We start from the raw sequence: 16,229 nt of genomic DNA on the forward strand, positions 1-16,229 counted from the left end.
AACAGACACATGAGAAGATGCTCCACATCACTCAGTATCAGGAAAATACTAATAAAAACCATTAGATACCACCTCACACTTGTGAGAATGGCTAAAATTAAACACAGGAAACAACAATGGCTAATAATACAGGATGTGAAGACACCACTGGGAATGCAAGCTGGTGCAGCCACTCTGGAAAACAGTACCAAGGTTCTTCAAAAAAGTTAAAAATGGAACTACCCTAACACCCAGCAATTACACTACTAGATACTTACCCACAGGATACAAAAATACAGAGTGGCAAGGGTTACATGCACGCAATGCTTTAGCAGCAATATCCACAATAGGCAAACTATGGAAAGAACCCAAATGTCCATCGACCGATGAATGGATAAAGATGTGGCCTTGTGGCATATATGTATCTATCTATATCTACATCTTTATATGTCTATATCCATAGATCTATGTAATGGAATATTATTATTCAGCCATCAAAAAGAATGAAATCTTGCCATTTGCAACAATATGGATGGAACTAGAGTAGTATGCTAAGCAAAATTAAGTCAGAGAAAAATAAACACCAGATGATTTCACTCGTGTGGAATTTAAGACACAAAAGAGATGAACATACAGGAAGGGAAAAAAAAGAGAGGGATACAAAGCATAAGAGACTCTTAATGACAGAGAACAAACTGAGAGTTGATGAAGGGAAGATGGGTCGGGGATGGCCCAAATGGATGATGGGCATTTAGGAAGGCAATTGTGATGAGTGCTGAGTGTTGTATGTAAGTGACAAATCACTGAATTCTACACCTGAAACCAATATTATACTATATGGTAGCTAGAATTTAAATACATATTCAAAAAAGAAAAAAGATATTTATATATATAATATATCCATAATGGCATATTACTCAGACATAAAAAAATTTTAAAAAAGAACAAAATCTTGCCATTTGCAACAACATGGATATAGAGGACATAATGGTAGTGAAATGTCAGCTAAAGAAAGACAAATACCAATGATTTCATTCATATGTGGAATTTAAGAAACAAAACACACAAAGAAAAATGGAGACAACAAAACAGATCTTATATATAGAACGTTACCAAAGGGAGGTAGATGATGGGAATTAAGAGTACATGGGGCGCCTGGGAGGCTCAGTGGGTTAAAACCTCTGCCTTCGGCTCGGGTCATAGTCCCAGAGTCCTGGGATCGAGCCCCGCATTGGGCTCTCTGCTCTGCGGGGAGCCTGCTTCCTCCTCTCTCTCTCTGCCTGCCTCTCTGCCTACTTGTAATCTCTGCCTGTCAAATAAATAAATAAAATCTTTAAAAAAAAAAAAAGTACAGTTATTGTGACGAGCACTGAGTAATGTATAAAATTGTTAAATTATTGCATACGTATTATATATATGCTATATATTTGAAACTAACATAACACTGTAAGTTAACTGTAAGAATTAAAAAATTAATAAAGGGAAAAAAATAAAAACGACTTTATATAGTTGACCCTTGAACAACATAGGTTTGAACCACACAAATTCACTTATGCATTCTTTCTTTTTAAATATAGTATTATAAATGTATTTTTCCTTCTTTTTGATTTTCTTAAGAACATTTTCTTTTCTCTAGCCTAATTTATTGTAAGAATGCAGTATATAGGGGCGCCTGGGTGGCTCAGTTGGTTAAGTGCCTGCCTTTGGCTCAGTTCATGATCCAGTGTCCTGGGATCAAGTCCTGCATTGGGCTCCTTGCTCAGCGGGGAGCCTGCTTCTCTCTCTGCCTGTGTCTCTCTCTCTCTAACAAATAAAAAAAATACTAAAAAAAATCTTTAAAAAAAAAAGAATGTAATATATGATACATACAACACAAAACCAGTGTTAATCACTATTTATGATACTGGTAAGTCTTCCTTCTGGTCAACAGTAGGCTACTAGTAGTTAAGTTTTGAGGTAATCAAAAGTTGTGTGTGTATTTTGGACTGCAAGGGGTTGAGTGGGTTAGTATCCCTAATTTCCACGTTGTTCAAGGGTCAATATATAGATGTTATATATAGAAACCAAAGAAGAAACTAAACTCTTCACAAGGAAGAGTTTAGAGCAAATATTTCTCAGTTGTCCTGGCTCTAAATTCAGCTAATCCCACATCTAATCATACATGTTTTCATTAGCCAACTTCTGGATTTGGGTGGATTTTGCCAGTGTAGCCCAGTTACTAGCCCAAATCTCGACCTGAAGAGTGACCCTTAAGACTTCAGGCTGTGCTGTCCTTAACTCTGCAGCTACCAGTCGGAAGGCCTGTGTCCAATCCCATTCTCAGGTACATTAGAGGTGAAATTATTTTTCTTTCTGAACCACAGAACCCAAAAACCGTATTCGCTAGGCCAGCTGAACTGAAAGACTGGCAATTCTTTGGGTGGAGATTTTTAAAATTCCTATAAAATTCTACTGTCCCTAAACAAGACAAAATTCTCCTCTCCCAATTGCGTTTTCCCCATCTAAATAAGCTACAACATACACCTGCTAACACTTTCAGTAGGAACACCCAGGTTTCACCTCTATTAGTTTATTCTTTGTTTTTTAAATTTTGTATCTTTTTATTTTAACCCTCCAGGAATAGTGATGTTTTACACAGATCATTATTATTAACATATAACATATTATTAGTTTCAGGGGTACAGTTCTGTGATTTGTGAGTCTGTTAGTTTTTTGTTTTTTTTAAAGATTTTATTTATTTATCTGACAGAGAGAGAGATCACAAGTAGGCGGAGTGGCAGGCAGAAAGAGAGGGGAAGCAGGGTCCCCGCTGAGCAGAGAGCCCGATGTGGGTCCCGATCCCAGGACCCTGGGATCATGACCTGAGCCAAAGGCAGAGGCTTTAACCCACTGAGCCACCCAAGTGCCCCTGTTAGTTTGTTCTTGACTACTTTACTGCAGTCACGAGTTTGGGCTGGGGCACTGACTTGCTTTCGTCTTCAGGCATTCGCCTGCAGCTGTCTGGGATCTGCTCTTCTTTTTTCACCACCCAAAAGGATAGGAAAATAGTCATTTCAAGATATTCATAAGCTTTCCTTCAAATTCCTCCTCGTCTCAGCTGACCGGCAGTAAGCTTTGCTTACACATCAGCACTATTCCTATCCAGAGGCTCAGGTCAGAATTTTTAGCCTACAACTCTTACTTACCAGCTCAGTAATTCCCAAGGGAATCACCTTATCATGTATTTTACTACACTTTCTGTAGAAGAGTAGCTAATCCTAAATTCTCCCTCAGGAATAGAGGATTAGGGTAGAGGGAGGTAAGTTGAATAACAGAAGAGCTGTTAAAGATGCTGGAGTTGTTAAAAAAACTGTAAAAGGCCATTGAAAAAAACAAAAAAAACCACCAAAAAACTCTTGTGTTGTTTCAATACTCTACAGGAGATTCCAAAATTCCAGGCAGTACTAAGTACTAAGTGGTTATCTAATATATATTTGTTAAATAACTACATTTATTATTTAAAATATTTTCAATTATAAGTGAGAACAAATACACCATATTTTATTCTAAACAGCCCACTTAAAAAAATGAACATCTCTGAACTTGAGATGCATCACACTCATTGGCATATGATAGTTTAATTGGCAGTGTTTTATCTATTTCTTCATAGTAACAAAATAGTGATGTATCTTTCAGTTGATGAGTTCTTAGGTTAGATGAAATAAATTATACATAATCAAAGGTTAAATAAAAATCCTATTATCTTAAAAATACAAAATGAAGTAAAAAATTAAATCTGATTTGGAAGAACTAGGTATTATCCATAATCTATGATGATGAAGGGATACAGTGTTAAGAATTACAGAGGCCCACTTTCACTAACTGGTAAGAAACTAAAAAGCTTGCTTTAAAGCACAAAATATTAATGTCTTCATCTTGATTTGATAAATTCTACCAAAAAAATTTAACTTTTCCCTGAACAATCATTTAACCATACCCCTACGGTACCATTCTTCGAATGGCTGAAAAATGAAATTCTGTAAAAGCAGTAGGTTAGAAAATAATACGAGTCTTCAAAAGCCCATGTGCTGGGCGCCTGGGTGGCTCAGTGGGTTAAGCCGCTGCCTTCGGCTCAGGTCATGATCTCAGGGTCCTGGGATCGAGTCCCGCATCGGGTTCTCTGCTCCGCGGGGAGCCTGCTTCCTCCTCTCTCTCTCTCTCTGCCTGCCTCTCTGCCTACTTGTGATCTCTCTGTGTCAAATGAATAAATAAAATCTTAAAAAAAAAAAAAAGCCCATGTGCAAGAGGGAAACAGAAGAATGACCTACAGCTCTCACTTTCAAGTCTAGCACGGACATAGTTCCCATTCTAAGGGTTGTGGAGTGGCCAGAATAGAAGACAGCCTGAGTTTTCTTTGCAACAGATGCTGAAATCATGGTAAGCTTCCAAGCATACCACTGACTCAAGAAATCACTTGATCATAACAACATGAACTCAGAAAAGTCAGCAGGCCTTGTGATACACTGCTAAAGGGGAGGCTTGAGGGTAAGCCATAAGGCCTCTTTTAAATCAAAAAACTAGATCTAAGTGGCTAAAAACTAATTTGGCCCAAGGTAAACTTGGAAACAAAAACATTGGTCACTTTTTGTCAAGTCAGTAATTTCTGGCTGCACAAGGATATATGTTTTAAAATATTCTGATTCATTTTTGTCAGAATTTTTATTACATTTACCTGACTTTTTCTCATTTTAATTTTTATTTCAGCTTCAGCTCATTATTATTATTCTGGACAGTTTATAATATAGAACACTATCCCACAATACAAGGTTGAAGTAAAACACAATGAGTATCTAAAAGTTTGTGGATTTCTTAGGTAAATTATGGTAAGTTACAAAAATTATCACCTCATTTTTGGTAAAAAAAGGATATGTTTCTATATGCATAAAAAAGAATTCAAAAGGATATACACCAAAGAAATATACCAAACAGTGGTTATTGGGAATGGTTATAGATGTTTTCTGTTTTTTTGCTTATGTATATATTCTCAGTTTTTACAGTTTCTTATGGAATAAAAATCAACTTGAGAGAGATTATAAAATTATGCTGTTGCTGGATATTTAGGTTACATTAACTTTTGCTATTATAAAAGTACAAGCAAAAACAATAGGTTGAAAATGAATTTAAAATTTAAAGGTGACATCTGATCTCAAGATGGCCTCCTCTTTCTTTTAAAAAATCCCACTAAAACAACAAGAACAAGAAATGGAAATACAAAATAGAAACAAGTGATGCACATAGCCACAAGCACAATATATAAAGGCAGAAGGGATATGGAAGAATGGTAAGTGACTCAGCAGTGGGGAGAAAAGTGAAGCATAACTCCCTCTAGTGGGAGAGCTGGCAAGAAACAAGCCTCTTTGCCGTGCGGAGTACCAGAAGGGCTCAGGAATTGAGGTATCAGGTACCTCAAAAGCTAGGGACTAAAAACAGAAAGTCTTAAAGTAGATCTTTAAGTCCCCTCCCTTGATCTGTAGGAGGTGGAAGGTACAGTCTTTAGAGAATTAAATAAGGGAAGTCTGCCTTGGGACTTGGTACAAAGGAGAATAAATATGAGACATGGTACTGAAAGTAAGAGGATTTAGTTTGCTTATTGAATGGTGAGACCTTGACCTTACTCTTAAATGTATCTTGGAGGATCCTACTAAGGAGAAAACAAACTACCCAAGTGAAAAGTTGTACAAACACTGACATTTGGGAGTCCCTAATAAAAAAGCTAATTAATAATCTAACTGTCCCACAGTGAAACTTACTAGTGGGTAAGTGGCACCCAAACACTCAGAGTTTTTATGTATATACGAAGACAACAAAGAATTCCCAGACCTTTCTAAACAGAAAGTAAGAGCGAAACAGAAAAAATAAACTTGAAGGAAAGAGAGACATTGCAGGTAGCAGAAAAAATTTTCAGGGAAATTAAAATTAATATATTTGAATAAAAAAGGAAAAATGCATCAATAATAATAAAAGGCTGCTATAAAAATGAGACAATTCTGAGAATAAAAGAGCTTGTGAAAATTTTAAAAAAGAACAAAAAATTTTTAAAATTCAGTAAAAGGGTTGGGGTAGACAATGTGAAAGGAAAAAAAAAAAGAAGACAAACAATAAATCCAAGATGTCTAACTTCTGACTCAAAGAAATTCCAGGAAGAAAAAGAAAACAGTAAATGAGAAATTATTGAAGAAAATACTTCAGATACAAATACAATGAATGATAGGGACACGTGGGTGGCTCAGTCAGTTAAATGTCCAACTCTTGATCTCAGTTCAGGTCTTGATCTCAGGGTCATGAGTTTAAGCCCTGTGTTAGGCTCCACGAGCCTACTTACATGAAACAACAACAACAACAAAAAAAGAAGAAATAATGAATGATGAAAGTCTTACATGTTCTAAGTGGAAACGATTTCCAATCAAGTATTCATGGTCAGCGGAGTATGAGCTTAGAATAAAGCTGTTTTCAGAATATGTACATGCATCTTTTCTCAGGAAACCACTTGAAAAAGGACTTCACTAAAATGAAGGAGTACACTAAGAGAGATGAGACAGGATCCAAGATACAGGAGGATCCAACACACAGTAGGGTTGAAGAGAATTCCCTGTTGGTGTTCAGAACCACCTCTGTGTTGTAGCCGTGGTGAGCAACCGTTACAGAGAGCTCTGCCAGAGGTGTTTCTACCATGTGTCAGCCCTCTAGAAAATCTGGTTAATTTCATTCTACAGAGTTTTTAGAAGATCAAAGAAGACCCAGAGTCAAAGAGAAGCAACTAGAAAAGCAATGAAGTAATCACTAACTCTATGAAATGCAATCACAGTATGTCTCCCCTGCCATCAGAAAGTAGAACAATCCTATGATATCTTTCATAGGCCGAAATGTTGTAAAGTGAAGAGCACTTACCATTAATTTATATAGAGAATTTTTTGTGCATTCCAAGACCCCCCCGCCCCGCAAAATCTGTTATTAAAACACATCTTGCTCATGGACATGCAAAATAAATTGAGAAAATAAACTGAGATACACAGATGCTCACAGAGTTCATAGCTGTGGTAGCCTGATGCTGAGATGCTGAATATAGTTCTGGGGAAGGAGCTGGCGGGGGCTGCTCTCACCACCCAGAGTGTGCAAATCTTCTACAACTGTTAGCTGCAAAAAAATACTGAACACTATTTCTGCTTTTCACTTTTTATAAAAGTGAAAATCTTTTATAGATTTCTTTTGGTTGGTGAGAACAGGTATAATGTAGGTCTTTCATAAAAGTAAAGCAGCTTCATGTGAATTTTTGAGATACCTGTATGCTTCCTGGCTCGGCAGTGAACACTATATACTTATTCTTTACATGAAAGTAGTGAAGATTAATTTTGCCAAAATATAAATATTTTAGGAAGAGGAAAATAGGCTATTATGAGAGCCTAATCTTTATCTACTACATTAAGAAGTCAATATGTACGTAATCTTACATCTAATCTATCAGAAGAGCACGATCTGCCTACTATTTAGAATGAGGTAATTACCAGTAAAAAGTAACTAAGAGTTTTAAACTGGTTGCCTGTGGTTAATGGGACGTTAGGGTCAAGGCAGGAGGGAGGGGGAGAAAAAAGACATGTTAGGAGCTGCTGGTTTTTGTTAAAGGATTTTCCCAGTGGCCTTTAAAACCATTTAACATCTAACATAAAAATTAATTTTAAAAAGGAAATTTTAAAAGCTTGAAATTGAAAGAAGTAAAGTGATAGAAGTGGACAGAAGTGAAAAATGACAGAAATATTTAAAATCACAGTAAGGGCTGCAAAACTACTTCACAGTATACCAAAATTACCAATATTCAAAATAACAGCATTAAGGCAACACAGACCAGTGGAGGTAGTGGTCAGTCTAGAACAAGAGGATAACAAAAGCTCCATTGCAGGGGCATGTCGAGGACCACTTTTGTGGGTTTTTTTAGGCTGGGACACCTCTGGTTGCTCATCGCCATCTGGTACACCTGGGCAGCTTCTTGGAATAGGAACACTCAGTGTCTGCATCCTTTACAAGAGGTGCCTTTTCCAAACAGAAGTGGGATATGAACACTGGGGACCTAAAACCCATGACCCAGTGTCACCTTTAAAGGGTCTGTGCAAGAAATAAGACACTAACACAAAACTATTTTCTTCTCAATGTTGAGTAGTTTTGTAAGACATAAAAACAGGTCAAAAGTACAAAAGCAAACAGACTTGATTACCTGTGGGGATATGGACAAGTCTGACAGCACTATCTGTTGTATTAACATGCTGTCCTCCTGCTCCTTTGGCTCGAAATGTATCTATCCGCAAATCCTTCGGGTCCACCTTCACATCTACCTAGAACAAAAGGGAATACGGAAGTCAATTCTACACTCAACAAACACTTAGCTTTTTTTTAAAGATTTTTAAAATTTATTTGTCAGAGAGAGAGAGAAAGACGGCACACAAGCAGGGGTGCAGCAGGTAGAGGGAGAAGCAGACCCCCTGCCAAGCAGGGGACCCAACGTGGGGTTCGATCCCAGGACCCTAAGATCATGACCTGAGCCAAAGGAAGACACTTAACTGACTGAACCACCCAGGCGTCCCAACAAATACTTTAATACTAAATTTATCTCAAGATTCTTCAAATAAACTGTGTTGTTGTTCTAAGTCACAGCCTTTAGACTAAAAAATAGCGTGTAACAATGAAAGAACCATAAATTCCCTATATTTGACACTGACTTTTGATGCCATGAGATCACTGAGTTTATGCAAACTTTCAAGTTTCAGCATCCATCATCCCACAAAGCCACAGGATAGAAAACATACTCCCTCTCCCTATATACATACATATAAATATATGTATGTACATATGTGTGTATGTAACTGTGATCTTCATTATTCCCTGATTCTGTATTTGCAAATTCACCTACTTTATTTGTTCCCCCAAATCAATTACTACAGCATTTTCAAAGTTGCCAGAGTACTTGTGCAGGGCAGCAAAAAATCCAAGCTGTCCTATACAGGCACATGCCCAACTGATGCCCAACAAAGTGACAGTTTGCTTTCTTTTTTCAGTCCGACCAGAGAATGAAGACAGGAGGGGGCAGAGAAGAAAATACAAGAAGCTCTGGCTCTCGGGTCAGTTGGACAGGGTGTGAAACCCAATTCTGGCATCTATCTGGTAGTGAAGTGGCCTCAGGCAAGTCACCTAACACTTCTGAACCTCATTTTCTCTTTCTAAAATAAAGAAAATAGAATCTATTCTAAGTAACCAGGTGGGTTACTTTCCTCGGTTTTAAAATTTCATTTATGTATTGGGGCACCTGGGTGCCTCAGTGAGTTAAGCCTTTGCCTTCGGCTCAGGTCATGATCCCAGGGTCCTGGGATCGAGCCCCACATCGGGCTCTCTGCTCAGCGGGGAGCCTACTTCCCCCTCTCTCTCTGCCTGCCTCTCTGCCTACTTGTGATCTCTCTCTCTGTTCAATAAATAAATGAAATCTTTAAAAAAAAATTTCATTTATGTATTTATTTGGGTGGGTAACTTTTAAGATTGTAATCAACGTAGACTCATAGATATAGAAATCTATATACAGGTATATAAACATATGTACACCTGCATGTGCACACACGTGCGTGCGCACGCACACACAGACACACACACACACACACAATTTTCCCTAGGGGAAATAATGGTTCAGTATTTGCTAAATCAGCATTTGCTGAGATTTTACAGAACATAACCACCGTGAACAATGAGAACCAACTGTGTGTGTGCAGTGATTAGTGGACTGAATGGAGGCATCCAAAAAGATACATTCGCATTCTAACACTAGACCCTTACTTGGAAAAAGAGTTTTTGCAGCTGTAATTGAGTTCAAATGAGATCATCCTGGGTTATTCAGACAGGTCCTAAATCCAATGAGAAGTGCCCTCAGACAGGTAAGGAGAAAGGATGAGAGGAACATGTGCATTCAGAGTTAATACAGCTTCAAGCCAATGGCCACCTGGGGATACCAGAAACTGGGGAAGGCAAGGGAGCATCCCTCCCCCACCCAGAAGCTTTGGAGGGAGCACAGCCCTGGAGATACCTTGAGTTTACACTCCTGGCCTCTAGAACTGTTAGACAATAAATTTTTATTGTTTTAAGCCCCTATTTGTTAGGGGCTTAACACACACAGAAAAACACACACACACACACACAGAAAAACAGTACAAAATATGTTGTTTTTCATGAGAGAACTAACATCTTATTTCACATTTACCATTCATTTGTACGAATGACAGCAAGTGTGACTCTTTGTAAAGCACAGTAGTAACGGGGTCAATTTTACAATCTACTGTACAGCGTGGTTATTCTTTTGTTTCCTCTAAAATGAATACTCTACTGTGGGGAAAAAAAAAGTATTCAGCTTTTTAAAAATATGCCAGTATTTAAGACTACCTTAAAATTTCAATAAACACTAAAGAGATGAACAGCAATTTCCCATTTTTTGTGGTTATATTAAGTAGTTATATGGCAAATATACGTATATTATATGTCATATTCTCCCATGTGTTACAGAAACTACCTAATGACTGTTGGGAAATTCTGAATAAAGAACCAGTGACTTAATAATATACAAAGAATTTTAAATGTCAATTAAGAGAATAAGACTTTGCTCTTTTATGAAAAGCAAACTCTACCACATGGGTTTAATTTCCAAGAATGTGAAAAGAATAAGGGGATGGGTGAGAACAGTGGAAGGAATAAGGAGTTAAGAAAGACAACTTAAGGGGCACCTGGGTGGCTCAGTGGGTTAAAGCCTCTGCCTTTGGCTCAGGTCATGATCTCAGGGTCCTGGGATTGAGCCCCGCATCAGGTGCTCTGCTCAGCGGGGAGCCTGCTTCCCCCCCACCGCCCCCATCTGCCTGCCTCTCTGCCTACTTGTGATCTCTGTCAAATAAATTAAAAAAAAAAAAAATCTTTAAAAAAAAAGAAAAAGAAAGACAACTTAATAGTTTTGATTTCTGAGAGACATAAATGCTTCCATACAACAAAAATTAAATTAGATAAAAGAGGAAGGAAAAATCAAATCCTAATATTCAAAATAATTACCATAATGATATCATAACCAAACAGAAACACATTATTTCTGATGGTCTTTGAACACTGCGTTCTGACTATGCTTTCTTGGTGGACTATATTCTAAGGACAGAAATCCTAAACATTGCTCAGTAGTTTACGAAGTAATTTTTAAAGTTTTTATATATGCTATATAATAAGGAAAAAAGTAAACACATTAAGTGATTAAGAAATAAAACTTTTTCTCTAAGTGGGAAGAGATATAAATACAAGATGGTGAGGAGGGAAAACTCCCTGTAATGTTAAATTTGAGTTGGTAATAATAACTTGAACTGGTGTTAAACTCCTATGTATCTCCTAGCTCTGTCTACTGTGAAATCTAAACACAAGCAGACTTTAGTAATAATGAGCATACCTAGTACCTAGACCTTGATTTCTGGGTACATTTCTCACCAAAAAAATGAGATCTGACTCCCAAGTCTGAGGGCAGAAAGGCAGAAGGTGGGCTTAGGATATCTAATTATACCAGAAAGCAAGGGTATGCTTAAAAATTGATGGGGTCATTGCAAAAGGGACTCCCCTAAAAAGGCTACTACTGGCCAAATCAGGGACAAGTTTGAACATCAAAAACCATAGTAATTACTGGGGCGCCTGGGTGGCTCAGTGGGTTAAGCCGCTGCCTTCGGCTCAGGTCATGATCTCAGGGTCCTGGGATCGAGGCCCGCATCGGGCTCTCTGCTCAGCAGGGAGCCTGCTTCCCTCTCTCTCTCTCTGCCTGCCTCTCCATCTACCTGTGATTTCTCTCTGTCAAATAAATAAATAAAATCTTTAAAAAAAAAAAACCATAGTAATTATAACTCACACAATTTATTTATTTATTTATTTATTTTTTAAAGATTTTATTTATTTATTTGACAGAGAGAGAGGCAGGCAGAGAGAGAGAGAGAGAGAGGGAAGCAGGCTCCCTGCTGAGCAGAGAGCCCGATATGGGACTCGATCCCAGGACCCTGAGATCATGACCTGAGCCGAAGGCAGCGGCTTAACCCGCTGAGCCACCCAGGCGCCCCATAACTCACACAATTTAAAAAACAAATATGTAAGTCTATAATGAAGTCAACAGATGAAATAATACTGAATTTATGATGAAGTAAAATAAGAGAAAGCAAGCAAGAAGGAAGGAGAGAAGGTAGTAGGGAGGAAAGTTGGTGACAGAAAAGAATGCCAGGTAACAAATATAGAAGAAATGACAGAGTTACAAAATCACCATCTTCCAACCCAAATGAAATAACTGATTCAAGCAAAAAAGATCACTAATGGATGTTACGATTGTGGAAGAAAAGTTGTTGGAAATAGGCTATTATGTATCGCAGGCATTACTCAGTAACTGCAAAGAGAAAAAAATACACTTTTACAATGGAGCTGATTTTGTGGTCATCTTCACTGAAAATCAGACAATTTCAGATTATGTGCCTTCTGATAAGACGCAACACGAATATACACCTGTAAAGTATTCCCACTCAAAACCTGTGACCTGAATGCAATGGGATAAAAGGACAAGTTGAAGAGGACCAAGAGGAATCAAACAGATCCAGAATGTGGGACACCCTACAAGACGAAGGCTCCAGACTCTTCAAAAAAATAACGGCATTAAAAAAAAAAAAAAGTTGAGGGCATTGGATGGCTCTGTCAGTTGAGTTTCCGACTCTTGATTTTGGCTCAGGTCATGATCTCAGAGTCATGGGAGTGAGCCCCGCACAGGGCTCCATGCTCAGTGGGGAGCCTGAGTTCTATAAGCCACTCTAGTAAATTACTGAACCCAAAGAAGGGGTTGTGGAAACCTCTCAATTCATAGTGACCGGTAGAAAGCACAGGTGACAAGCTGGACTTGTGACTGGCCTCTGAAGTAGGAGGGAAGAAAGTGTTGTGAGGCTGAGCTCTTAGCTATTCCCCAGTAGACGCTGTCAGAACTGAATTGGCTTGTAGGATACCTAACTTGGTGTCCACACAGAATTGAAGAAATTGCCTGGTGAGAGAAAAAACTTGACACATTTATAGTAAAGAATTATTCTATGAGGAGACATGCATAGGAGTTTTTCATAGAAATATTACAGACTTGTGTTTGATTTTCATAGCTAATGGTATTTTTTCTAATAACTTATCCAATTTTATTATTGATGTTATGCAAAGGTCTCCAATCTATTGGTTCCTGGGGACAAGTAGATAATCCTTAGTGTCTCATTTAATCCCTACAGAAGAATTATGGGGTTGGGACGCCTGGGTGGCTTAGCTGGTTAAGTGTCCAACTCCTCATTTCGGCTCAGGTCATGATCTCAGCAACGTGAGATCGAGCCTCGAGTTGGGTTCTGCGCTGGGCATAGAGCCAGCTTAAGATTCTCTCTCCCTCTCCCTCTGTCTTTCCCCCACCCCAAAAAAGAAAAATTATGGGGTTGAGCTATTTTACCCAATTTACTTATTTATTTATTTCTTAAATTTTTAAGTTCCAGTTAAGATACAGTGTAGTATTAGTTTCAGAATTTTGGGACTCATCACTTACATATGTTACCCAGTGCTCATCACAAAAGTGCCCTCCCTAGTGCTCATCACCCACTTAGCCCACGCTAAGTAGCCCACCTACTTCCCCTCCAACAACCCTCAGTTTGGTTCCCTATAGTTAATAGCCTCTTTTACAGTTTGCCCCCTCTTTCTTTCTTCCTATGTTTATGTTTTGTTTCTTAAATTCCACATATAAGTGAAATCACATGGTATTTGTCTTTCTCTGACTGACATATTTCGCTTAGCATAATTCCCTCTAGCTCTATTCACGTTGCTGCAAATGGCAAGATTTCATTTTTTGATGGCTGAATAATATTCCATTGAGTATATGCACCACAACTTCATCCGTTCATCTTCTCCTAAGAACATGTCCTATTCTTAGGAGATGTTAAGTTGAAGATTTGAGGGATGAAGTCTCACAGTGATTGCTATATTCTTCATAGTTATTTTTTAAAAAGTATGTATACACACACGTATAGGAATCTAGCAAATGTGGCAAAATATAAACAGGTGTTGACTCCAAGTGAAGGTTATATAAGTTTTTAGAGTGGTATTCTTCCAATTTTCTGTATGTTTAAAATTAAATTTCAAAAAGTTAGGAAAAAAGATAGAGGCAATACGGCTGGCTTCAATAAGACACTGACCCCATACAGATATTCTATCACTGATCTCAACATATTACCTGTGGAAATCATATTTTTCTTAAGATAATACTTAAGCAAGAAGATCTGAAAAGGTTTGTGAATTCTATTTTATGAAGAGAACTGGCTTCTAATTAAAGAAAACAAAATATCTTGGTCAGGCATAAGAAGGGCAACTTTACCTGGGGAAGAATTAAGGATTTCCCAGTAGAGACTGCAAAGTTCAATGTGAAACCCCGAAAATCAGTTTGCTAGAAGTTAAGCTTCCTCAGCACAATACCTACTACATGAGAGTAAGTTTTCAACGTGTGCATGAAGTTACCTCATCTGGCTGAGGGAGGATGATAACAGACATGGTTCCCGTGTGAATGCGCTGCATCCTTGACGACAGGCCCACCTCAGGGATTCGCTGAACTCGGTGAATCCCACCTTCATACTTCAGATGCTTGTAGACACTCTCACCAGAAATTCGGGCAGCTGCGTGATGCAGCCCACCTAGGAACATAAAATCCAAAAATGCCAATGTGTTCTCTTTTGAAAGGGATCTGGATCTTAAATACCTTTAAACTCAGGCCTGAATGCAAGTACAGAGCCAAAGACGAGAACATAAAATAGGTACAAGACAGTATTTTCCCAATGTCAGTGTAGTCATATAGAAAAGGAAATATACCAAAACATTATTTATGCTTACCTCTGGGTAAGAGAACAACAATATATTTTTTTGTTTTACCTTTTATACTTTGTTTCTAAATTTTCTATAATCAGCCAAGTTTTTTTAATAAAAGTATTGCTAGAAAAAAAATACTGGGACATTTTCTGCATTGAACTGCCCTCTGCAACCTTAGGCTGATATCATATCTATATATAAGAATGCTCAAAAACATAACAATTTAATAATGATGGAAAACTCTATAGGTCCTCCCAAGTTCTCAAGAGTTTATTGAAATTTAGCTCTTGCTCATCTGTGGTGTGACAATAAGCTCCTCCCCCAACCAAATCTTAATGCCTAAGCTAGTTTCTTATTGGACATATTTTTTAAAAAAACTTTTATTATAAAATAACTTTTATTATAAATATTATATTATAAATTATATTATATATTATAATATATAACATATATATTATATATTATAATATAAATTATATATTACAAATATTATAAAATAACTCTTTTATTATAAAATACAGACATAAATCACATGAATCCAATGGTTTAGTGACCACAAGATCAAGAAAAAGAACTTTGTCAGTCACCCAAAAGCTCTCTCATGTGCCCCTTCCCAGTTACAATCCCTTCCTTTCTCACAAGTAACTATGATCCTGACTTATTCCTGCTACAATTTTATTACCTAAATGTGCTACAGTCTAGTCTTGTCCATTTAAAAAAGTTTCACGTCCTCTTTAAGTTTATTTATTTATTTTTGTGCAGTAATCTCTACATCCAATGTGGGGCTCGAACTCAAGACCTCAGTATCAAGAGTCAACCAGGTGCCCCCTAGTCTGATGCCTTTTAAAGCTCTTCATCTATACACGCTCATCACCTACTTCTTTTGTTCTTTCCAACTTATCTCCTGAGGAACCTGGACGTTGACCTGTAAAATTTCCCACAGAATGCATTTGCCCACTGCATACTCTTGGTACAATTAATTCACCTATCTTCCGCCCTCTGTTCTGGCTACAATTTGGCAGATGGATCCAGAGACCGGATCGGACACCAGCTTGAGCTCCTTGGCAGGACTACAGGAGGCACATAATGACTGTTTTCTTTCTTTTTATGGTCTTGGCAGCCTTTGATGTTTAATGTATCATGGGTTATAAAATAGTGATAGTCTAATTCTGTAATTTCTTTGTCAGGTTTTAGTAGCTAAAATACATTGATAAAGGACATTTCCCCTTGTCTACTGGTTGATTACCCTGTGCTAGAGTTATACAGGAAAGGCAGGATAAATGCTTGATTTTGTTCCTTTACCCATTTTACCAGTATCT

General features: G+C 37.7%; 1 protein-coding gene across 5 annotated transcripts in view; it reads right to left on the reverse strand.

The window, feature by feature from the left end:
* The window catches only part of MTRF1 (mitochondrial translation release factor 1), a 63,546-nt gene that overhangs the window by 15,463 nt on the left and 31,854 nt on the right, over positions 1-16,229 (reverse strand). For all 5 annotated transcript variants that reach the window (XM_032314364.1, XM_032314367.1, XM_032314369.1 and 2 more), the window contains exons 6-7: positions 14,566-14,738; positions 8,225-8,342 (exon numbers count right to left, since the gene is read on the reverse strand). In XM_032314364.1, coding sequence (XP_032170255.1) covers positions 8,225-8,342; positions 14,566-14,738 — 291 coding nt within the window. The remainder of the gene's footprint in view (positions 1-8,224; positions 8,343-14,565; positions 14,739-16,229) is intronic.

This window comes from Mustela erminea, chromosome 15 (assembly GCF_009829155.1).
Source record: "Mustela erminea isolate mMusErm1 chromosome 15, mMusErm1.Pri, whole genome shotgun sequence".
Lineage (NCBI taxonomy): Eukaryota > Metazoa > Chordata > Mammalia > Carnivora > Mustelidae > Mustela > Mustela erminea.